The sequence below is a fragment of the Sceloporus occidentalis genome, unplaced genomic scaffold (assembly GCF_023333645.1).
Source record: "Sceloporus occidentalis isolate IW3139 unplaced genomic scaffold, rSceOcc1.0.p SCAF_132, whole genome shotgun sequence".
NCBI lineage: Eukaryota > Metazoa > Chordata > Lepidosauria > Squamata > Phrynosomatidae > Sceloporus > Sceloporus occidentalis.
In genome coordinates, this window is record NW_028317112.1 from 334544 (window position 1) to 361010 (window position 26467).

General features: G+C 42.5%; 1 protein-coding gene and 1 pseudogene across 1 annotated transcript in view; both read left to right on the plus strand.

Moving 5' to 3' along the window:
- The first annotated feature begins 481 nt into the window (after nt 1-481).
- Nucleotides 482-600, plus strand: LOC149281423 (5S ribosomal RNA; annotated as a pseudogene).
- Nucleotides 601-11807: 11207 nt separating this feature from the next.
- LOC149281424 (immunoglobulin-like domain-containing receptor 2) overlaps nt 11808-26467 on the plus strand; it is a 66549-nt gene continuing 51889 nt past the window's right edge. Inside the window, exon 1 of the mRNA XM_089499284.1 lies at nt 11808-11919. Within this exon, the coding sequence (XP_089355410.1) occupies nt 11808-11919 (112 nt within the window). The remainder of the gene's footprint in view (nt 11920-26467) is intronic.

The following is a 26467-nucleotide window of genomic DNA, read 5'->3' on the forward strand; positions in this document are numbered from 1 at the left end:
CAGCACTTTGCACTGTGCCCCTGCACCCAGTCTCCAACTCTGCCCTGCACCCAGCCCTGCCCCCACATTCTGCCCTGCCCCCACACTCACACCCTGCACCCACTCTGCTCTGCACCCACACTCACACTCTGCCCTGCACCCAGTCTCCAACTCTGCCCTGCACCCCCACCCCCACTCTGCCCTGCACCCAGTCTCCTGCCCTGCCCCCACACTCACACCCTGCCCTGCATCCCCACCCCCACCCTGCCCTGCACTCAGTCTCCTACCCTGGCCTGCCCCCCCACCCCCACTCTGCCCTGCATCCCCTGAAACCCCACCCCCACCCCCGCGAATCGCTCTGTGCGAATGGAGCCACTCGCACAGAGCGAACCGCAACTAAAAGAAGGCGCGTGTAGCGGAAGCGGGGAACGCTCGCGGAGGTAAGTAAAAGGAGCCGAGTGCTCCAACAACGAATGTAGATGAAGACATTTCTTACTGAGATATCAGTGGCCATACCACCCTGAAAGCGCCCGATCTCATCTGGTCTCGGATGCTAAGCAGGGTTGGGCCTGGTTAGTACCTGGATGGGAGACCGCCTGGGAATACCAGGTGTTGTAGGCTACGCACATATTGTGGTGTCATTTGTAAATTTTGCGCAGCACTTTATTTCTTTGTTTTGTGTATTATCTTTTACACACTTGTGGTCAGTGTGTTGGTTCTGCAGCACTAAGGTATTATACTTGTTTAAGTTGTGTCATTACACCAGATATCTGGCATTTTATTTTAAGCGCTGAATATCACTCTTTTCTTTTCATTTTTTACTGAGATACCTGTGTTCAAGGTGGGGTATCCAAACATGCTGTGATTCTGGATACTGATGCCATAATACAAAGGGTTTGTGGGACAGACTTGTAGGGTGCTTAACGTAAGCCTCATAGCATCATATGCCCACGTAATCACTACCCACTTTCTTTCACGAGGACTAATCCTCCCCCTTAATCTCCACCACCCTTACAGTAGAGGGGGCACTCGAGGCAGCCATCCCTAGGGGAGTTCTCATTTTTTTCCGGGGCTCCGTAACAATGTGTAGGTCGTGCTGGTAGGATAGAGTGCTGCGTGTATGTATTCCAATCCACCCCCTCCACTACGCCATGCATGATTGCAGGTTGGTCAGAGATTCTAATTTGGAACCTTTCTCAAGATCTGCGTGATTATTCCTTTACATTAAGATTAATTGATATCCTCACTATGCCGCCTTTTGCCATGGCTGACCTGATACAACATAGTTTTAAATTAAAACATCTCAAAAACAGTTGCAATTCCAAGACATCTTGAAATGTAGAATTTGACCCATTCGGCCCCGTCTAGCCGCCCATTTTTCCTGATCTAAAGACTCAAACCTTAATCAGTCGTTGGTCTCGTCTTAGATTCAGGAGCGAAATGCCCTATCCCATGCATGTCTAATACCCCTCACTATATTAAATGACAGGTCCCCTTTAACCCACAACTAACTACCCAAAGTGTTCTCAAATCTGCTTTATTTGCTCATTTTTACTGGGTGGCTAGTGACATCATAAACACACACATCTGTTGTAAACCTGGTTTATGGAGCTGGCTAAATTTTTTAATCATTTATAATTATAGATATGAGATATTTTTTTTAACCCAAGGCACAATTTAATGATTGGACCGCGAGCCTCACACATCCTCCGATGGTCAGACGATGAAAGAACCCGTTCTGCGTAAAACCTACACCGTTCTAGCTGTTGCGTTAATAAGAATGAGCGTATTCTGAGTGCTGGTTATGGGCATCCAGCCTGAGACACCGCGATTAATCTATTCAAAGCAATCGGAAAAGTGTTAGCAGACGTTAAGCTTTTTTTAAAAGCGATTTCATCATGTCTCGAGGTGGTGAATGAATTTACAAATGACCCTTGTGGCCCCCGCCTGGCGCTGATATGTGTTTTTGGATGGGGCTGTGACGGTGGTTTTGCGGGCAACGTTATAAAACTTCCATAACGCAGCATCCCTGGAGGAAAGGCTGACGGCGTAATGCCGGCAGTCGGCGGCCACGCGATGAAAAATGAGAAATACATACTGCTGCATTGGGGATAAGAGCTGGAAGGAGATTGATTTTATGGGCCCGTCAGGTGAGAAAAAAGAATTAATCTAGGATTGGTCCGCTTATGATTGCAGAGCTTGTCATCAGCCAATCAATGACCTGATGTCAGATGATGTCGTCGAAATAGTTACACGCGAAGAATAGAAAAAAAAAACGATAGAAGGTGAGCGCGTTGACGGTTTCTGGCAAATAAAAAAAACAAAAAACAAGGATTCAAGGGCTAAGAAATGAGATAAGGCGAAGGCGTTATTTTTATAGAATGGATGTCACCGCAGAAGGTCGTAACGAGGACCTGCAGAAAATTAAAGGACGTTGTAATATCCAGCACGATGCCCCCCGTAGGAGCTCTCATAGTTCACGGTTCTCGCCGCAGGTGACCTTCTATTAAAGGGACAGTAAAGTCTCAAGGTCATTGATAAAAAAGTGACTGTTCAGTTGCAACAAAAGGAAAAAGTCTAGTACCTGTAGTTTGATGACATCATAGCATCTGACAGCAGACAGCTGAACACCTACTGTCTTTCTTTTGAGAGAAAACTTGGGAAAAGCTGTCTACAGAGAGAAATGCATTAAAAGGGGTGAAATAAGCTATATCTATAGGTAATTTTAATAAATTAAGTTATGCTGAAAGTTGTAATGCTTCTGCTCCCCTTGTAAAGTTTGTTGCTACTGTAGCAATTAATGGTTCATATACTTTAACCCCTTAAGGACAATGGGCGGTCCCTAAACCCATTGAAAGCAATGCATTTTTAGCCCGTACATGTACAGGCTTTGTCATTAAGAGGTTCCCTTTAAGCCGCACACAGTACTCGTTAATCTCAGGCTCCAAATAGAAATCCATTTTTCACACCATCCACAACTAATACATTTGTTTAAAGCTTAATTTGATCATTTTTTAATGAACCGGCGTGGAATTTTCACTTTGGGTTACTACCATGCCTTCAAAAATGTTACAAGCCTTTATTTTTTAAAGGAATATTCACTGTACATTTTTAACTCGTGCTTCACGATGCATTCCCCCATAGCAGCTGGAAGCAGTGGACACCACACTTAACGGAAATTGATTTTTTTTGCTTATATAAAATTTGTTTTCCTGCCAAAAGTGTAATTTGCCTTGGAAAGCACTGCAGATTGTTTTGTCTTCTTTACTTTCTAATTAATATAATGTTATGCAGATTAGATTTCATTTCCTGATAAAAATCAATGCCTGGTTGGGTGACGGACCACCAGAGGATGAATTACTTCCATATTTTGTCTCTTTAAAAAAAAATACTTTGCATCTCCACTTTGGGCATTCTGGACCACCTGCGTTTACAATTACACCAAATTTACAAAACCCTCTCTTTCCTCTTGAAAAATCTCTCCCATTAATGGAACTGCAGGGCGACCAACGCTGACCCAAGGCTTTATGGAGAAGGGAGATGCTGTGTTATGTGGGTGGAACACTTAGTGATGTCACAACCGTCTTCATAATGTGAGGCCTGACATCATCCTCACATGGAGTATGATGTCCCACCAATCTCCTTAATCCTTCTGTCCCTCTTTCCTCCTCTTTTCTAGGTGCTCAGAATGTTTGTGGGTATCACAGCGTTCTGCAGCATTAAAAGCCCCAATGTGTATAGAAGCTTTATAAATTAAACTCTATGAATAAAATACATTCTTCTTCTAAGTGCCTCACGCAGATAAATTGGTCACAAAAGCACATAAAATGATGATTTAAGTAAATAAGAAGAATGGCTGGGAGTGCAGCAGCTGCAGTTTAATGTTAGATGCAAAACAATGCTCTTGGGAAGCCAAAATCCAAAGGCAGAATATAGCATTGGGGACACTGTCAGCAACAACAGAAGAGAGAGAGACTCGGGGGTAATTATTTCTGAGGACTTAAAGGTAAGCAGGCAATGCAAGAAAGCACTGGAAAAGCAAGAGGGGTGCTGGGTTGTATGGTCAGTGGCATAAATAGCAGGAACAATGAGGGGGTTCTACCACTTTACAGATCTCTGGTCGCTACTCACCTAGAGTATTGGATAATGCTTTAGAGACCCCACAGCGATATTAGAGTGAATTACGAGGAAGACTAAACGGTCAGGGAGGACTAAGGGATCTCAATATGTACGGCTTGGAGACGAGAAGAGGGATGTGATACCATTAAAATACATAAAGGGATTTAGCAAAGTACAGGAGGGAAGTTTATTCGGGGGAGAAATATTGAACAAGAGGCCATAACTGAAAACTAAAGGGTCAGAGGCTTAGATGTCATTTAAGGAAGTTTTACTTTATTGAGAGGGTGGTCGATGAATGGAGAAGCCTCCCAACAGAAGTGGTAGAGGCTAATAAAGTGAGACAAGAATGTAAGACAAGACCAAGGACTGATTAAGGGTTGAATCTTTACAGCAGGTGAAATGGTTCCAATCTGCTGTCAAGGTCTACAGTTTTTATTTTTTGTTAAAACCCCACTTTAGCCGCTCTTCTTACTACTCCCCTTAAATGAAATCAATACCCTTTTTCGGTAATTGAAATGTTGTGCGGTCTGGAATTGTGGTGTAGTGCGTTTGGGTAATTGGGTCAGACAGAACCAGCAAAAACTAGATATTAAGAGAACCCGTCACCCGTTTTTACCCAAACGGCGTTGCTGTAATGCCTCGACCTCGAGGCATTCAGCAACGCCATGATCGGAATCAGGGGCCATGTCTGGCCCCTCCACGGGGCGTCAACATCCGCCATACAATGTATGGCGGCGGACGCCCGTTTTAAAAGCATTTAGGAGGCGATCAACGATCACCTCCTAAACTTAAATGGTGTCGCTGGAATGCCTCGATCAGGAGGCATCCAGCGACACCAAACACTTACCTCTTGATAGACTGTGACCGCTCCGGAGAGTGGTCACAGCCGCAGCTGCCGGTGATCTTCGCCATCAGCAAGATGGCGGCGGCCCGGGAAAAAAAATAATAAAGATGAAAAGGTTCGCTAGACGGTCTCCTGACCCTCTAGAGAACTCTGGCTCCACTTGCAGGTTGATTACAGGTACTGCATTCAACCATGCAAGTCAATGGAGCCCAGCTTTCTAATCACAGTGTGATTAGAAAAAATAAATTAAAAATAAAATAAAATTAATAATAATTAGAAAAAAAATAGTAAAAAACCAGTAAAATGTAAAAATAATTTCCCTCTGATGTCACTATCAGGGGAACCTTCAAGTTGAAAAAAAATGTTAAAAATGTTTTAAAAAAGGCAAAAAAAATTTAAAATATATATATAAAAAATATATTTTTGTGAGCAAGTCCTAAAATTAGCACATTAGCTTAAAACAATTCTCGCATGGAAAGAGTTAAAATACTGGCATATTAAATGCCCATGGGGTGTAACATAGTAACATAGTAACATAGTTCATAAGGTTGAAAAAAGACCAAAGTCCATCAAGTTCAACCTATATACATATTGTGTCCCTACTGTGTTGATCCAGAGGAAGGCAAAAAAACCCTTATGAAGCAGATGCCAATTGCCCCATACCAGGGGGAAAATTCCTTCCCGACTCCAAATATGGCAATCAGAATAAATCCCTGGATCAACGTTCTGTCCCTATTAATCTAATATCCATAACTTGTAATATTATTGCTTTCAAGAAACACGTGTCTACTTTAAAAAAATGTATGATTTGATGGGGTAAATTGAATTGGCCGGATTCAACAATGTCCTAATTAACACGGGGGGGGGGAAGGATGGCCACACATCTAATTTCCAATTAGAAAAATGCACACGTACCAAATGTGGCCTTTTAGTTCCCCCCAAAAATGACAAACCCATGCATGTGGGGTATCACTGTACTCAGGAGATGTTGCTGAACACATATTGGGGTGTCGTGTGACAGCGGCATATACCAGGAGCTGTAAAATTCATACATAAAGTAGGTGTGTGTGGGAAAAATACACACACAAAAATACTACTGCAAACTTTGAAAAAATTCTGGTGGTAAAATGTGTGCATGCAAAGAGTTAAAATACCAGCATTTAAAATACCCTGGGGTGTCTAGTTTTCAAAAATATATGGTTTTGTTGGGCACACTGAAATGGCCCGGCTCAAAGATGTACCAAATAGGGCATGGGCAGTGGATCCCCAAATGCCAAAGTTCAACATTGAAAAATGTGCATGCCCCAAATGTGGCCCTTTTGCCCCCAAACAGCCAGGCAAAATCATTCATGTGGGGTATCACTGCGCTCAGGAGATGTTGCTGAACACATATTGGGGTGTTTTGTGATAGTGACATATACGAGAACTTTTTAATTCATACCTGAATTAAAATGTGTGTGAAAAAACAAATGCAAAAAAATGACTACCACAAAGTTTGACAAAGACTGGTGGGAGATATGGTGCATGGAAAGAGTTAAAATACTAGCATTTGAAATACCCTGGGGTGTCTAGTTTTCAAAAATATATGGCTTTATTGGGCACACTGAAATGGCCCGGCTCAAAGATGTGCCAAATAGGGCATGGCCAGTGGATCCCCAAATGCCAAAGTTCAACATTGAAAATGCGCATGCCCCAAATGTGGCCCTTTTGCCCCCAAACAGCCAGGCAAAATCATTCGTGTGAGGTATCGCTGTACTCAGGATATGTTGCTAAACACATATTGGGGTGTTTTATGATAGTGACATATACCAGAACCTGTTTATTCATACCTAAAGTAAAATGTGTGTGAAAAAACAAATGCAAAAAAAATGACTACCATAAAGTTTGACAAAGGCTGATGGTAGAATTAGTGCTTGGAAAGGGTTAAAATACTAGCGTTTGGAATACCCTGGGCTGTCTAGTTTTCAAAAATATATGACTTGATGGGGTAAATTGCATTGGCCGGCTTCAAAGATACCTGAAATGGCACATGGGGGGAAGAATTACCAGATTTGGAAAAAATGGCTTTGAAATAGCAAAACGCTACCTGTACTTTTTGCCCCATAATGTGTAGAAAAAAGCAAAAAAACATAAAAACATTGGGTATTTCTAAACTCAGGACAAATAGTAGAATCTATTTAGCTGGTTTTTTCATTACCTTTTATAGATGAGTAAAAGATTTTTCAACTAAAAGTTAGAAACAGTCATTTGTTTCTAAATTTTTCACCATATTTTATACTTTTTTAATAGTAAATAATATGATACAATCAAAACAATGTCATCTAAAGAAAGCCCTTCTTGTCCTGAAAAAAACAATATCTAATGTGTGTGGGTTCAGTAAACGGGAAAGAAGAAAATTACAGCTAAACACGAGCAGCGCAGAAATGTTAAAACGGCCATTGTCACGAAGGGTACAAAAATTAAAATCAGCCTTTGTCACGAAGGGGTTAAAAATGTTACCATTGTATAGAATTTTATCCTGATTTAGTCATTGGAGTTTCTAGGTAACGATTATGTTGTAAGTTTTATTTTTCCCGTGCGGAAGAGAAGGATGCAGCTTGGAATTGTGAGACTTCGGCTCCTCATTGGCGTACCTGCTAGCCTTTGAGGTATGGGTTTGGTTCCACTCACTTTCTGCCCTGATTCTACCCTTTACCACCCATTCAAAGCAGCTTTACCACCAGACCCAGCTTCTCCCACTTTCTGCCTCCGGCGTGGGGCAGAAGAGGTCCACTTCTGGTAGACCAGCGCTTGGCGGTTAGGAGGGATGCATATGGGGACCGTCCTTTTCCCAGCAGACTTGGAAGCTATGACCTAGGTCAGGGGTAGGCAAACATCGGCTCTCCAGGTGTTGTGGATTACATCTCCCATACTGCTCTTACAGTCATAGTGCTGGCAAAGCATCAAGGGAGATGTAGTCCACAAGACCTGGAGAGCCGAAGGTTGCCTACCCCTAACCTAGGGTGACATCAAACTAATCCTACAGCCGATAGGAATTAATTGACGGCGACTGATTGTTGAAGCCACATTAAGCAGAATCTCTCTTTACTCTTCACTTTCTTTTACACGGAACATTCGCCTCTGAAATGGAACGCTGCAAAGAAGCTTTTCATTCATAAACGTTCATATTCTTTTAATCTTTGGGCTCTGGGGGGGTTCTTCTGTTCCTAGCAGATCTTGCCACCATATGAAAGGTTGTGGGCTTTCAGCTACTAGTATCATATCGTATCATGTTGCTCTGATGGGACCCGGGTGGTTCTCTGTACGTCCTACGTGTACAATACACCTCGTCGTAGCCAACTGTTTTACTGTTTATGATGCAAAACAGCGTGAGAGAAATAATTTCAGCCGCGTCGGAAGTCTTTAGACTTCCACTGAGCAGATTTTACGACGGATGAAAAGCCGCATTAAGTGGTTTTCAGAAAATAGATTGGGGATTAAATGCTGAACTGTGATCTAAGCGGCATTCTTAATAGCGGTTGGGTTTGTGAGACGGTAACCAATAGGAAGGCACTGGATGTTGGAAAATGGAATCTTTTGCATGTTTTTTTTTTTTTTTTAAATGGTCTTCTTGCCACATTTAAACCAATGATACGGCCCTATCGGCAGTGACCTTCCATTGCTTGATGTAGCGATACGACCAAGTTCCAATCGACATTCTACGTGGTGATGAAGACTTGGTGAAATAAATGCTATTTTAAATAATATATATTAGTCAAAGGAGCTTAAAAAATATTCAGAATCTTTAGTGTTAACTCTTTTATTCTCCTCAATGACCTCATATGGCCACAAACCCCCCAACGTCATGTCTACTTACTGCCAGTCAATAAGGTCACTGATACTCGTAGGTTGTTGACAGAGGAACTGAAAACCCGTCTCGAAAACTCTTTAGTTTTTGTGATTTGATTTTAACCACAAGGTACAATAAAAATTTCCTAGGCTGTGATGCTCCAGCCATCGTATTCACAATCCATATGATAGCTCGTGGTTAACCCCTCGTGCTGCGTGCCTTGCAAACGCTGCGGTTTCAGTGGGAATGCTTTCCTGCCGCTAATTGACTGCTTTAAGCGGCGGCAACAAACATGCGGCCACAGAGGAGGAGGAGGAGGAGGACAGCTGCTGCAGCTTCTGTGTCACGTAAGAGATTTTTATTTATTTTTATTTATTTTGAAAGAATGTATATTAACGTACTCACAGAGGGTTAATATGCTTATGTTGGGGGCATTAAACAGACCCTTAAAAAGGATACATTTTTACACGTGCGTTCTACACTCGATTGCATAATATATCTGAGTGGCCCCCATTTTCATCATGCCCCCCTTTCCAATGCATGAATGGATTCTGCAACGTTCTCCTATATGCATTTACCCCTTTCCCCCAGCTATTTGCATGGCATGGCGATGTAATTTAAAGTATTTACTTTGTAAGTATTTTAATATGCATCATTTACCTGTCGGGGCACGCACTTAGCTTTAGGAGAAGCTGCAGATCCAGAGCCTCAGTGCATCTCCACTCCTCATTATTCTCAGATCAGTGGGGCTGGATCTTCATAACCCAATTTAGGGAGCTGAAAACGCATCTCACCTGCAAAATCCTGATTTACTAAAAACACTCCATTCGTGAATCTCACATTTCCATGGCATTCGTGGACCGTTTGAATCTAAAATGAACCAAAGGCGGTTAATTCAGTGAAATCCATAAGCTTAGCTGAGGGTTACCAGGCACGGCATTTATGAAACTCTTACGATCACCACTTTACCACAAAAAAAACGTCAAAACGTGAGCAGTAAAAGCTACGAGGGGTACTGCTGTCTGCGTAACATCATTATTCTGCATGGGAAGTCGGTAACAACGGCAATTTCCATATTTACGCGGTGTGTTAGGGAACGCAATCTTAACGGCCGATGAATGATTTTGGTATAAAAGTATGCGTTTTCATTACAATTTGCAAAAAATTTAAAATGAAACAAAAAAATCAGCTGGTAACCTTTCCTTTGTGTATGTTCCATGCGATGAACTGCTTCCTAATTCTAATGTTCCGAGATGCTGAAGACTTTTCATTTTTCTCTAGGATGATGCAGAATAATGTATTTTATTAACTAATTTTCTTCTGTTTTTATACATAATGAATAGAATCGTCAGGGCTGCAGAACCCTGTGATGCGCTCATAGCCATCAAATATTCCAAGAAAAGAGTTATCGGGGGAGGAAAAGGGGACAGAAGGATTTGGATCCCAAACAGAGTATCTTACAATCAGCTAAAAACTGAGCACAAAATTAACAAATGAGCATTACGTAAGAGAACACATATAAAACGTAATAGTAGGCTAGAGTCATAAAATTCTTGATTACCTACCAGCCAAAGATAGCTAGTAAAAAAAAAATTCCGTGGAAGGTCCAATGTGTTCTGCTTCGCGCACTTCCGACAAGCCCGGCGGTAGTGTCACGAACCGAGGACACAGGTTGATAAGGAGCCCAGGTGCAGGGGATACGAGGGGCTCTGTCTGTACCCCACGATGCATTATGGTCTGGGGTTGTTACAGACAGGCACAGGAATAAACCACAGACAACAGATCTGGATTAAGAGTTGTATTGAATGCGGTGGTACAACAATATATACAAAGAGTCACTCGACTTGGCAGGAAGCCCACTTGCGGGGCACACGGCTGGAAGCCCACTTGCGGGGCACACGGCAGATAAGCCCACTTGCGGGGCACACGGCAGATAAGCCCACTTGCGGGGCACACGGCAGACAAGCCCACTTGCGGGGCACACGGCAGACAAGCCCACTTGCGGGGCACACGGCAGACAAGCCCACTTGCGGGGCACACGACTTGAAGCCCTCTTCAGGGCACACGGCAGGTTGCCCACTTGCAGGGCACACGGCAGGTTGCCCACTTGCAGGGCACTCAACCAGGGTAGTCCGCTAGTGGGCAGTCATCCTGGGAGTCGCGATGCAGGGCACTCCTCTTGGGAGTCCACTTAGTGGGGCGCAAGCCGCAACTCAGGAACACGGCAGGTACTGGAACAAGGCAGGTACTGGAACAAGGCACATGGCAGATAAGCCCACTTGCGGGGCACACGGCTTGTAGCCCTCTTCCAGGGCACACGGCAGGTTGCCCACTTGCAGGGCACACGGCAGGTTGCCCACTTGCAGGGCACTCAACCAGGGTAGTCCGCTAGTGGGCAGTCATCCTGGGAGTCGCGATGCAGGGCACTCCTATTGGGAGTCCACTTAGTGGGGCGCAGGCCGCAACTCAGGAACACGGCAGGTACTGGAACAAGGCAGGTACTGGAACAAGGCAGGTACTGGAACAAGGCAGGTACTGGAACAAGGCAGGTACTGGAACAAGGCAGGAACCAAACAGGTAGTCCTCCAACTTCAATGTCAAGGCCCAGACTGCAGGGCTGGGCAGGTTTATCAAGGCTGACTTGATCAGGTAAGCCACTGCAGCTGGGCCTGATAATTGGTCTGAGAGGTCCTGAATGGCCAGGGCGGCCACTAGTGGTCGGCAAATGAAAATGGAAAAACAAAGTTTGAACAAGTCCAGCTAGCGCATGGTGAAACGTGACAGGTAGAGTGTACCCCGCACTCAACAAACTGTGGTTTGGACATCTCTGGGGGCTTGAGAAGCACCTCGGCTTCATACTGCCTCAAGGACAGAGAACCAAGCTTTCCTTCTCTCCGAGGCCAAGGAGCGTACCTGGGAACTTCTGAGCTCCGGCTACCCGGAGCCTTCCCTTGCGGGACGCGGCCAGGACTGCACACTGACGACGGTGGGTGGTCCCGCTGACGTCAGCAGGAACCACCCCCATTTAAAGGAAAAATGGGTGGGAAGTGGGGTGTGTCAGGACCCCATTCCCGCAACCAGGAAGATTCAGGTCTTGGCCCGGAGAACCGGAGAAGCAGCGCTCACCCGGCAATCTCCGGTCCAAAAGGTATGCCGAGGAGCAATAGCTGTTTATGTAACCGTAAGGCGTTTGGAAGACGAATCATGTAGTATTTCCTGCCATTTCTACATGTTGTGACTTTTTGGGAATTAATTGGCATGTATTAATCTAAATGACCTAATTTCTAGATTGTAATCTCTAATATATCGGTTCACATAAGTCTTTCTGCTCTAGTTTTGTCATACTCTTTGAATGCGTCTATTGTAAGAGGTGTTGCATAAATTGTAGGCGCTATATAAATAAAATAATAATAATAATATTTAATAATAATAACTTGGTATTTTTCTTAAGTGCCGCTCTGGCTGCAGCATCTTCTACCTCAGTGCTTTTTTGTATGAGATATTTTTGTTTTTGGCCGGGCTAGTTAACATTAAGTTATTTTGGGGTAGTTTACCATATTTTGGCCATTGAACACCTTATGAAAAGTTTTTTTTGTATCTGTTTTCTAAAACAAATGACTTATAGGTTATATAAATTACTTAAATGACTGTCCTTCTGACTGGAAGGGATGTTTGGGTCATATAATTGAATTTACTTCATTTTACTCATTATAACGACAGTGACCTTTAGCCAGGGGCGTACCTAGAGTATTTGGCACCTGGGGCGGATCCTATATGTGGCACCCCCCCCCCACAGACACTGTGCATAGCTTCTACCGTTATATACCGGCGCAGACACTGAAGGTGGTACAGCATTACTGTTATCATTATATACTGAGGCAGACATTGACGGTGGTACAGCATAACACTTATCACGATATACTGAGGCAGAAATTGACGGTGGTACAGCATAACACCTATCACTATATACTGAGGCACAAATTGACGGTGGTACAGCGTAATCCCTATCACTATACATTGAGCCAGACATTGACAATAGTGCAGCATAACTCCTATCACTATATACTAAGCCAAACATTGATGTGGTGTAGGCCTACCACTTCATTGTCTGGCTTAGGGATGCACCAAAACGAATTCTGGACTGAAACCGTAAATGCAGCATTTACCTGGCCGAAACCGAATATGACCCCCCCACACCATAAAAAAAATCTAACACTTTTATTTAAAGTAAGTAACACACCAAAATAGGACAAAACAATTAAATAACAATATATATATATATATATATATATATATATATTTGTTAACAGCAATCACATTCCTATCATGCCCAGGCATACCCATATTCCAGGATGTACTCGCAGACTTGGCATGATAGAAGTATGATTGCCCTATCTACCCCTTCTCACTCCCTTCTCCTTATCTAGCCCCTATCCCCCGTCTCACTCCCTTCTCCCTATCTACCCCCTCCTAACTATCTACCCTCTCCCTCTTTGAAGTTCACTTACCTTTCAGGAGTCCTGCGGTGGGGGTGCAAACCCTCTGCCTCCCAGCTCTGCCACTGTATGGAACAGTATAGAGTGATGGGAGTTATGATGTACTTTAGAGCATAATTATATAATGAAAAATACATTGGAAATGGTACAGCATAACACCCATCACTCTCACACACTTACCAATCCACACATACACCAATCCACACACATACCAATCCACACACAAACCAATCCACACACAAACCAATCCACACACATACCAATCCACACATATACTAATCCACACATATACCAATCCACACATATACTAATCCACACATATACTAATCCACTCTCACTGTCACTCTCATGCTTTCCTACCTTTCCTCTTTTCTCCTTACAGCATCTTTTCCTCTTCTTCGCTCCTCTTCTTCAGTTCTTCTGTCTTCCCCCGGGTCAGAGGGCACGGACAGCGGTGGGCGCGGCTTCAGTGTTGTGCGTCGGGATCTGACAACAAACCCCGGCGCACAGCAGGTGTTGCCGTGCGGATCGCAAGGGAGGGGTATCGGAGGTCTTTAACAGACCTCCGGCTCCCTTAAATGATTTTAAGCTGGGTTCAAGGGAGCCGGAGGTCTGTTAAAAACCTCAGATACCGCTCCCTTGCGAGCCTGCTCCTCCAGCGACGGACATTACTGTCCGTCTCTGGAGGGGTGCCGGCATGTTGGCACCCCCCTGATGAGCGGCACCCGGTGCGAAATGCCGCCCCCCGCTAGGTACGCTACTGCCTTTAGCTAAGAATGGAATCAGTGATTATGATGAATATATCATCTTATGGTTATTTTTTATATTGCTGGATTGTCCTGTATATTGCATTGGAAAATAGCTAAATATTAATGATTTTTTACTCATCACCTCTTCTTGTCCAAAGTTCTCCTTTGTTTGCTGCAAAGTACCCTCTAAATGATATTTCCGCTGGTCTTGTATCAGCCCGTTCAGTTTATTACAGCAGATTTTCTTTAGATCACAAGTTCCTGCTCCGAAAAAAAAATACATTCCCTTATATTAAATATATTACCTTCTTATCCACAAGGACCAGATCTCAGCAGATATTAATCAATCCATTTACTTGGTAGGTATTGGGCCAGGAAGATAACATCAGTGTCTGTTTTTTGTCCTATAACAAGTGTTTCTGGCAAAAATTATAAGACAAAACGTAACATGATTAGAGAGCTTTTTTGAAAATAGGGTTTGAAAAGTCTGGGAATTATGTTTCCAGTGCATTTATCTATAACCATGTTAAACTAAGGTGGACAAACACATTTAATAATAGAGATAATAATCATTATTATTATTATTATTAATCATTATTATTAATAAAATTAATACTAATAAGAGATAACAATAATTACCGCGTTTGCTCGATTATAAGACGACCCTGATTATAAGACGACCCCCTCAAAATCTGAATAATAATTTAGGAAAAAAAGAAAGCCTGAATATAAGACGACCCTATAGGAAAAAAGTTTTACCAGTAAATGTTAATTCATGTAAACTATGTGAATATTTTTTTTTAATAAAAGCAATGATTGAGAAAAATATTTTGTTTTTATTTCCTTTTTTTTTTCAACCTGCCACCCCAGTTATGCACATCTGCCCCCTGGCTTGCCACTCTGCTTATAAATGCCTTATACCCCCTATATGGCACTGTGCCGCATGATACGCCTTTTAACCCTCTAAATGCCACTCTGCCTCCAGAATTGCCTTATACCCCTATATGCCACTCTGGCATTTAGGGGGTTAAAAGGCATATTATGGGGCAGAGTGGCATATAGGGACGTTTAAGGCATTTCAGGAGCCAGAGTGGCGTATAGAGGCATTTCTGGAGGCAGAGTGGCATTAAGGGGGTTAAAAGGCATTTCACAGAGCACTCTGCCTCCAGAAATGCCTTATGCCCCCCATTTAAAACTCCCTCCCCCTCCCTCCTCCACGCTGCCCGGACTAAGCACCGGGGACTCAGAAGCACCGGTAAGAGTGGGGGGGGGGAGACAGGAGGATCCAGGTCCCCTGCATCGCTGCGGGGGATCTGGATCTTAGTCTCCTAGTCAGACCTAGTTGAGGTCTGATTATAAGACGACCCCGATTATAAGACAAGGGGTATTTTTCAGAGCATTTGCTCTGAAAAAACCTTGTCTTATAATCGAGCAAATACGGTAATAATATTAATAATACAAGATAATAATAATAACAAATGGCTATATGGGCAGCTGATTTAAACTAATGTATTTCTACAGCCGAAAGAGTCATAACACAATATATATAGCCTTTGATGTCCTTAATCCAGACATTTCCAGAGCTATATTTTCATCCAACCCTACTGGAAGTGCTGTGGAAGAAAACCAAAATAAATATTTTTAAAAAATTAAAAAAATATAATTTAAAAAATATGCTCAGCTACCACTGACTTTTAGGAGTAGCACTGAGAAGATGCGGGAAGTGCACTTAAGTATACATCAGGCTAACACTTTCTGATTCCAGTATAGACAACTATGAGAAGTGTTAAATGGGACAGACATCTCATTGTCTAACTCTAACAGTGATTTACATGCAGTAAAATGCGTCGGAGCTCATGCAGAATGAACAATAACATGTATTAAGATAAAAAAACACATTCTGGAGACTAGACCTTCCCATTAGAGTCTTCTTATCCAGACATTGTTTCAGAATATGTTTGTAGCAATAAAATGTATACATTCTGCATTCTTACGCCGTAGTGACTGTCTGCCCTTCATCTGTAAAGATGACTGTAGGATATTAATTAGGCTGGAACGCTACGTGCGGAATTAGAGAGAGCAGGAGGTGTTCACCCTTCTGGGATATAGAGAGGTTAATTCATAATCCACAGCTGCCTGGCTATGTCCCTCTCGATGGGGGGGAAACAACTGGGCCGTCTGCCATGCACCTGAAACTCATTGCCGCTAATTAGGTTAAACAACCTTCATTTACAGACAGGGGCTGGAAGAGAACAGCTGAACAGGAAGGAAAGGGAGTATCAATTGGAACATGGGCGATACTGAAGAGAGGTCCTAGGTCGTCGGTCTTTACATGATCAATGAGGAGGAATCGCGTGGCATTTTTGTTTTTTGTATGAAGATTTGCGTCTGTGGTTTGCAGCATGGTTTGTCACGAGCCATTGAATAGGAACAGGTGAAATTTACCATGTATCGGATATTGGCGAGTATCCTTTTATTTATTTTTTGGATTGGGTGTGCTTAGATAAAGGAAGAAACCTGGAATTTGAATGGCGGTTCTGATGCGACCTGAATGCTGAGATACCCGCTGACCTTGTCACTGGAATGAAAAAGCTCTTGAGATGGTCTTGGACGAGGGCATATGGTGACGAGAATTTATTTCTAGAAACTGTCATATCTTCGAGACATGACAGAAGACCTTTGTAGTTTCAACATCTGCTCTCACCTTGGGCTTCTTTTAAAAGTTTGACATACAGTGTTAGAGTCGTGTAATTTGAAACAGATATCTTTAATTCTGTAGGATTGGACTCATAGCCATTTAAAATTAACACTAAAGTATTCCATGCCTACACCCCGGTTCTGGAAGCATGGAGTCTAATAATGTTGGCAACCCAGAAGACCGGCTGTTGTCACTGTTAATGTTGATGTTCTCTAGGTTGGGCCATCCGCCATGTTTGTCTGGCCTGGATTAAGAACTCTCCTCAATTGCTAATATTTATCAGCAGCTACTTCGAGAGCTGAAATAATTCCTCCTGAGTTCCTTAACACCCTTACCATGTTAGGGTGGTCCGATAACTGTCTCAAAGATGCCGTCCCCACGTATTCCATCTTGGTTTTTACTATCACAAGAAGCCTTTGGAGACATCCTTATTGTCTATGCTTCCTTTTGTGTTTTTATCCAAGATGCAAAGAGACAAAATAGGAATGTAAATGTAATTTTAGAAAACATTTAGATGCTAAAACTCAGTAGCTGGAGTGAAACTGTCTGGTAGAGGCTCATTATAATATAATAATAGAGAGATTGTTGATTATAGAATTGGGTAATAAGGCTTTTCAGAAGTATTTGTTGCAGTATTGAAATGAAATGCATCAACTTATTTAAATCTTTTTATTCTAGTGTTTCCATAGAACCGAACAATCCTCTCGACCTTTTGAAGCTGATTTACAGAATGTATTTTATTGCAAGCCTTTGGCTTTGACTAAACTTCGCGCAATGATTTGCAGACTGGTGGGTTCAGGTCTTTCTCCGGATGAGGTGCTTTACAAAAATTGAAATATTCCTGATGTCACGCAAAATGTTTAGGGCTTAACAAGGCATCTTGCATGAAGAAGAGAACATTTTTCTTGGGCCACATTCTGCCATAAATGTTGTCTGGTATCCTGGCCAGACTGTACCTGTGAAGAAAAGCACCCAAGCGAGACATCTTCAAATGATGCCAGATGTCCTTTCTTGGGTGCAATAAAATCTTGGAACCAGGCAGTGGGGTCACAAAAGGGGGTGCAGCACCTCACGATCTTCAGAGTTATGACTTAAGTTTCCTTAGTAGAATCATCACATGAAGATGTTACCTCCAGAATGATAGGAATCATGGCAGCAGGGGGTTAAACGGGGGCCTGAGAAATAAAAATGGGTCACCTAGCTAACAGGTATGGGGTGTTTGATACCTGTACGTTTGTAATAACATGGGGGATGTGATCACCCCAGAGTTATTAATGTATAAGTTACTATACCTACAGAATATGACATATTACAAATTTAAGATTTTGCTGCCAGGTTTTACGTCCCAGCTGATTAAGTGTATGAGCCCCCCCCCTCCATGTGACGACAAAGCGAGACATTCCTATAGGAATGGAAATCTATAAAAACTATTCGAATTTCCGTATACTTTTGGACAAGCGACTTTAAGATTCTATCAGATTATTTTACTTTTGTTTTATGTACTTTTTCTGTGTGGAGGAAGTGCATTCTCTTCCTGATCATTCTATGCCTTAAGTCCACCAAATCTGCTCAACCTCCGAATTCATTCATATATACTTTGGGTTCCTTTTTTATGACAGTAATTATGGCGTTCTAAATGTGGTTGAATTAGAATGAACACTTGATTGGTTGCCAGGGCGATTGCTCCACATTCCAGATTTAAAAATGGCCTAAAAAACACAAGATTTATGAAATTGTTTTATAATGTGTAATTAAATGTTTATTTTTGCAATGTCATTTCACATGGTTACCGTGTGACTTCTGGTAACTTCTTCACTCCGGCTACCTGGAGCCTTCCCTTGCGTGACGCGGCCAGGACTGACATTGGGGGCGATCACGCTGACGTCGGTGGGACAAATGGGCGGGGAGCGGGATGTGTCAAGACCCGGAGGATTCGGGTGTTGACCCGGAGAACCGTTGCTTCACCTGGAGATCTCTGGGTCAAACCCCGAGAGTTCTCAGGTATTCCCATATTTTTATTTAATTTTAATGGCAGCACTGGTGGATGTTGTTAGACCCAATACCGGAGAGAACGCACTGGGAAAGCGTGTACATGCTCACATACCTGGCACCACTGATGGATTTCATTGAAACTGAGTATCATATGCAGCTTTATATATGTTACCGAGCTGCTTCCGACCTATGGCTGGGATTATTTAGATTTGTAGTTCAGCAAATGGGTGGCTCCTGTCCAGTCTTGTCCTGCGTTTGGCGTTAAACAGAAGAAGCCGGGAGCTTTCCGTAGCCCTGTCGGTACCGGGCTACACCGCGTGCACGCTAACTTTTTCCATAAATTGTGCGTGTGGTAGGGTTTCATCTCACAGTGCCGTGTGTCGCGAGCCTTCCATGCTGTGACATTGTGTAGACACCGTGGATTTAATGCCGGAACACAGCGGGGACTGTGAAATAAAGCTTCAAGATGGAAAACAACATTGTGTATGGTGTCAATCAATACACCGCAGTAGTAAAGGTAGCCGCGTCCATCATACAGCAAGCAACGTCCTCCTCGTTTTCCCATCGATTCAGAAGTAAATTGGCGTCCCTGCCAGCGTATTAAACAGAAGTGTGAAAAAAGAAACAACTTCATAAACTCATCAGGTGAGTTAGATGAACAAATAACAAGTACAAATTCACCAAACACATCAGAGCACTCAATACACAACTACGGCAAGTTCCTCAACAAGCTGAAGGCATCAGATACCTGCGGAGACCACTGATGTTTTGGTGTAAAAATCAAATTTCTCAAAGGACAGCATTAAATGCCTTTACCTGGGAAAAAAAAAGATGTATTTTAAGGATATTATATAATTTTACAAATACATACAGGTACAATACAAGCTGCTCTCTGATGACCGGTTCATTAATAGGACATAAAGATGTCCATCATTCAGACTTCACCTAAAGCAATGAAAATGGTTCTTTTCAGTAAGTTTACCTCACTACATCAAGGTTGTGGTCTCAATGTGAATAGAGGCTTTTAAATATGGGCTGGTTGGCTTTTAGCAAAGAAGAATATGCAGGGATATATCAGACTATAAGGACAGGATTAGTTATATTTTATTAATCCTGTAAGAAATCAGATGCCATTTTGGAGTCAAGAATGAATTTTTCCCTCACTCCAACGTTGGGATTTTTTCTTCTGGATGAACGTTCATGTTGAACGTGATGGACTTCCATCTTCTCGGTCAATCTAAATTACTAGGTTACTACAGTATTATCTGAGAAACTGGCTTGGTGGCAGCCAGAGATGTATGACATCATACATCCTGTGACACTAAAGCGCCATAGCATACATAACTTTTTTTATTTGACTTCATTTAAATTTTGCCTTCTATAGCCTGCCGGTGTGTCCATCTGTCTGGAATCTTTGATTTTCCGCAGGCTTTTGGGGAAATAAAGTTGCTTCCAAGCATGTATTGAGGTTTTTAGAAAGGCACAAGGCCTGATTATTGTAGTGCAGTCAAAACAAAACACGCCAGAAGCATTGCTTCTCTGAGCACTTATATTACTTAAATCAATAGCTACAGCTCATCCTTTTCGTCCGCAAAGTTCAAGAGAATTATAAGCCGCTCAGTTTGTCAGCCTCTCCCCAAGCTGCTATGGTCCATAATAGCAGAGACCTGGGAAGACCCAAAGAAGCCGGCTTCAGAGCGAAGACTTTGATCTACCATCGACCCGAAAGACCTTCTTTTTATGAATCGTTAGTTTTACCATTTAAATACATGAAAACATGGTGGATTGGGCCACTTGGATTTCGATGTGTTCAATGGGGGGGTTTGGGTAGAAGCTTCCAAGAGAGCTTCTGGGATCATAGAGCTATTTAATATATATATATATATATATATATAGATATACATATTATCCGCGTCAATAATAGGAATTATTAAACAATAACGACCGATGTTAAAGCCCTGTTCGCTGCGAGGACACTACCGCATTCCTAAAGTGAGAAACATCATGCTTTATCGCTATCGCCAGGCTCTGAGCCACCCACTAGAGCCCTGAGCGGGACTGCTTTTTTAATCCCGCTCCCGCTGTTTTGAATCCCATTCCCGCCCGCTCCCGCAATGTGGGTGTTCTGCTCCCGCCATATTTGTGGCCAATCACGCCCGCCTCCTTACCTGATTTCCCGCGCAGTCCCGCAAGGCTGCCCTCAAGTTGTTCCCTCACAGCTTCTCTTCTCTTGCTCTGCCCAGGAACAAGGCGGAGTCACAGGAAGTGACGTCACATCACGTGACCCCGCCTTGTTCATGGGCGGAGCAAGATAGGAGACACTGTAATGGAGCAGCGAGAAGGCATCTTTGCGGGACTGCGCGGGATTACCGGGACCCGCAGATACAGTCCCTGACCGCCCGCTCCCGCCCGCAGCCCCAGAAAGACTGCCCGCGCCCGCAAGTTTTTTTGGTGGGACCCGCCTCCCAATGCAGTCCTCTACCACCCACCTTGCTCCAAGTTATTCTCCATTTTCCCTGGATGCTACCTATTCTAGCTAAATGGCTTATTTATTTTATTTTAGTTTTATTGCATTACATTTATTTAGTTACACAATTGCCTAGAAATCTTTGAATTGTATTAATATTGTATTGCATTAAAAACTCACGGAAATAGATGTATAGAGCATGGGAGCCTTTTGTACTCCCATATCGTATATAAAATAGAGGCGTTTTGGGAGACGGTGTAACTGTTTTCCTTAAAATGCCGACCGAATCTGCATATTAACCCCTTAAGGACAATGGGCGGTTCCTAAACCCATTGAAAACAATGCATTTTGAGCCTGGGCTTTGTCATTAAGGGGTTAATCCTTTTACTGATTGCGGCACTGAGGGACCTACTTGTTGAGAACAATTTATTTGTTGTATTTTTTACAAGCCATTAAGTCGTCTATGGAGGTTTGAATGGCAGATCAGCGTGCTTTTATACAAGCGACTCCAAGCGTGCTTTTATACAAGCGAGGCTCTTTATACAGAGGCAACCGACTGCTGTACTCCCCGTAACTCCCATAATAGGAATTTGGCCGAGATGTGGTTTCATACGAGGCTCGACCATCTAAGTACAGATCACTAATGATTTTTTTATTTTATTATTTTACTGCACTGATGTTAGTGACCCCCCCCCCCATCGGAATGTTTATACTGAACCTGCTTCATTTTTGGTAGAAAGCTGATGCTTTTAGAGTTTCTTGTTGAGAAAACAGAGGAGAAAATCACTTTAATGGATAAATGGAATTGTAGCTCATTTACGGTGAAGGCGTCTGGTTCGCTACACCTGTTCCAAATAAATGAAATTGAGAGTAAGTATGCGTAAATAAGATAAACCATATTTCAGCTTTTATCTCCAGAGAACCCAGCGGACCCGTCTGCTTCCACACTCCGTGCCGTTAAATTCTGTGAATAGCCTCTGATTTGATACGTAACGCATTTAATCCTACAGACGGAGGTGTTTTATTATTTTAACGTTGACGTTCCTTATGGGGACTAAAGAAAAAGCATTTATTCTAAATACATTGTAACTGTTAGCGATAAAAGGTACATTACTGGTGACAGAATCATTACGCTAGCTCCCCAATGTGGCTGTATTGGGATCTGAGAAAAAAACCCTCAGCCCTGAAAAGAAAAAAAAAGAAAATAACGTGTGCTCTAAAAAGCTTGATTATTTTATATTTGGATAATATGAGATTAGATATAAATTGACTCGTGACCGCGATAAGATTTCATGTTCCTTAGTTTCTGCTGGCTTCTGCCCTTGCCGCTAAGAGTATAGCTAGACAAACCATCGTGGTTTTTAACGTGGCGAAAGATCCTCGTACGACTTATTCCTGGTTGTCAAAAGTGGAGTAGGGCAAGACTTAGAGTCTGCTCAAACTTCACATTTTAGTACTTGGGTCCTTGTGCGCATCTATTTGCTTGGTAGATCTTTGCCGACGTGGTGATCATTCACATGGCTTTTGGATATAATGCTTAACCTAGACTCAGCTCCTTCGCCGACACTGGGCTAGGCAACCAATCATGTCTATAAGTGGACCCCACCGAGTTTAGACCGTTGTCCATATAAATACATGTATCACATTCTTAAACACATGTAAGTAAGCACCATGTCAATGTAGATCCTACACCTATGAGGTATGACACCCTTCCTCCTTGCTTCTTTTTAAAGATTAACCCCTTAATGACAAAATGCATTGTTTTCAATGGGTTTAGGGACCGCCCATTGTCCTTAAGGGGTTAATATTTGTCTTGTTTTCTACCTGGAAGCTCTCTGCCTGTTTCGTTGTAAATGCCAGCAAGGAGATCATGCCGCCAGAATATTATGTGACACAGATTTACAGCTATACGTGTATATTTTGTTTCTATGTAATAGGTGGTGCTTACCATGGTTTATGGGGTGACGTTCCTTCCAAAGATATATTTCTTCAAAATAAATTATAACAGGTGATTACTTTGCTCCTTCGGAACACACTAGGCCATCGATCAGAGTCAGGGGGGGGTAGCAGTCTACATATAAATAGCCGGCAGCAACCTTTTCAGTCTCTAGTGAATAACTAATTACGGTTGCTGTGGCCATGACTGACGAACCCGCCACGTCAATAACCTTGAACACGGGAGGATTTAAGAGTGACATTTTTCATGTACGGCAGGAGATTTCAATAAAGCACAAGATGAGAACCTATTTCGCTGATATCAAATGGAATAACCAATGTTAGTGTTTTGATGAGGTTCCAGTTGGACAAACTTTAAAGGACAAGAAGGAGAATTGCCTGGACAAACACCCCCCCCCCCCATTTCCGGTGTTAGAATGGGGACACCTTTGTTGGACGCATTGGCTAGAGGCAGGGAGAAATGGCCCGGGTCATGTTGCCCGAAGAGTAACCTCGCAGGATATGTGCTAGGTATGGATAAAGCATCAAAAGATGAACAGCCGTATTCTTGGGGGTGAGTTTAGCGCCCAGTGAATTGTCAATCACCCGTAAATCCTAGAAGCCCCAATGCAAACATTTATAATTTCCAGGGATGAGAATAAAATCCCTTCTAAATGCGAAATCCAATAATTCAGCATTGTGGGAAGCAGAAGGCTTTATCGCACGTCTGGTAATATACCTCCCAGATCATTATAAGTCCCCCACCCCCCACAATGGACAATCAGTCCGTTCTAGTCCTAGTAACATTTCTCCGCTTTTTCCCTTAAACCGGCAAGCACACGATCTTGCACGCTACGTGGGCCCACTCAAACATTTGTCCTTATTTGAACCACTTATTTGAAGCCAAAACCTCCTCGAGCGTATGAAAGTGGGCGCGTAACAAAGAGAACAGAGAAGGAAAGGTGTTTTATAGCATGACACCAATATGTTTCTAGCTTCTACAAAGGTTAATGAGTCCTTAAAAGACGCGTATATCTATATTACTTGTTACAACTAAAACTCCTTTTTTTTTTTACACTGTAAAGTAATGAATAAGGAACTTTACTTATATTTAAAAAAAAATTGCCCAGTTGGCTGCTTTTGCTGACTTGTGCTTGCCTCGTCTCTAGCGTAGAGCCAGTTTCTGAGCACACTTCAGCCGGCTGCGTACGTCCGGCACAGAGAGATCCTTCCGGTTACTTTATGGATAAAGCCGTCTCCTAAAATGTTGAAGACCAGAGCTGCTGCTTTCTTGAGGGAACACAAAAAGTTTCATGGCACTTTAATACTTGGACCATGATTTAGTTTGTGTTCTATGTCTAGGAAACAGAAGATGTCTAGATGTTTGCCTTACATGCCCCAGCACAACCAGTTTAAGGGTTTTTTTTTTATAATAAAATGTTTTGCTTCTTGTTGCTACGTTACATTTACATTATAAGTTGATGATGAGCTCACCATTTTAGGTTACGCATCATAATATTAGCCACACCCTGTTACCAAACATCACCTGGCGATTGCTTTATGGCAGAGATTAGTAAGTCTCTTCCCTATTATCTTTGGTTAACCACTAAGGGTATTTTGTTTTTTTACGCTTGACACCTTTGTGACACGCAGTTTTTATGCGCCTATGTGACAGTAGCTTTTTTTTAGGCCATTTTTAGCATATCTTTGTTCACCAACGATTCCCCTTTTCCATGTTTATCATCCCCACACAAAAAATGGTCTTAATAACGTATATTTAAAAAAAAATCTTTTACATTTTCTTTTCATTTATTATTATTTACTTTTTCCACTATTTTTGTTACTAGAGATTCCTTTGAGGTCTTAAGAGATTTATTATAATTTCATTATTTTATGTCATGTATTTTTAATATAGTGGGCTTTTTTTTTTTTTTTTTTAGTTTACTTCTATAATTTTTTGCCAAAAATCGGGGAAATTTCCCTCTAAACCCTAACCCTTTACGGTTAAAAAAAAAACAAAACAGCAGGTGTACATAGACTGATCACTCTAAGAGTGATCAAGCAGCTAAAAAGAAAAATTATTTAAATAAGTGAATTTTTGTACTAATCCCAGCTGTCTTTGCTTCTGTGGATCACAATGAATGTCAGTGATTGCGCCCAATGGCAATGTTGGCTTGGGGAGCCAATCACGTGCCCGGAAGTGGCTCCTGTCACCTGCTGCTGATCTGCCTGGGTCTCCAGGTGGGCCAGTAGAAGCAGTCCTGCCGCAGATGGCTCCTCATGTTAGTGGCGATCGGTGACAGTTTGCGTAATATTACGTTGTCCTATTGATAAACAGGTATTATATATAATACATGTTATATATATATATATATATATATATGAGGCAGGGGTTTCTAATGCAAGCCCAGGTTTCAGGATGACACACAAGGCTTTGCTCGTTGTTGCACATGGTAATTGCTTAATTACAAGTATTATTAGAGAGGTACGCTGGTAAAATTGTAGCCGTGGATGACTGGGAAGCACACCTGTTCCTTAAAAGCTAATTCTACCAGTAAAGGGAATTAGCCCATTTTACAAGTGGAACCCTGACGTCAATCACGACGTTACCATGGCTACCTGGGATTATAACATGAGTTTGGCTTCTTTGTATACGGTTTGATCATTATTTTTTATTAAAGCTAATATATTTCACGTAAGACATTCAGATTAAATAGTGTATCATATACAGCGTGTCTTTCACGGGCTTATGACATGGTTACCTTTGACTGCCAGAGAGGACGCAACCAGGTCTGCGTTGGGACATCGGTAGTCTCTTTTTGGGTGATTTATTTTCGCTGTAGGAAAAGGGAATCTGCCATGATTTAGGCATAAAAACGGTTTATGGACTTGTAAAACCGTGGGTAGAATAGACGGCTACAAACACACGTTAGCAGCTACTGCCTAACATCAGGGCGGTCTTGTTATGGAGCCGCTCGCAAAAGATTCAATTGGACTTTGTCTCATTATGTCTGTAGCAGAATCTAACCCATCTGAACCGTACTGAATGCTAATGGTAGGATGTCCTCATTTACAAATGTATATCACACCAGGCAGCAATGAGAATAATGTAGCGTGTTAGTTTTCTGATTTAGAAGCTGCAGCCCTGCAGCTGCCTTCCTCCTCCTTGGGCAGACAATTCTTGCCACTGATATGACTGCTATAACGCACAACTCCCCCCCCCCAGTGCAATATCATCTATAGGGGCATGTTGGGCCCATTGACGGAAGAGACACTGACCTTGCCATTTCTGCCATACAATTTGTACTAATCATAAGCCGGTAAAATCCAGGTTCGGTGGCAACCAAAGTTCTGCCCCA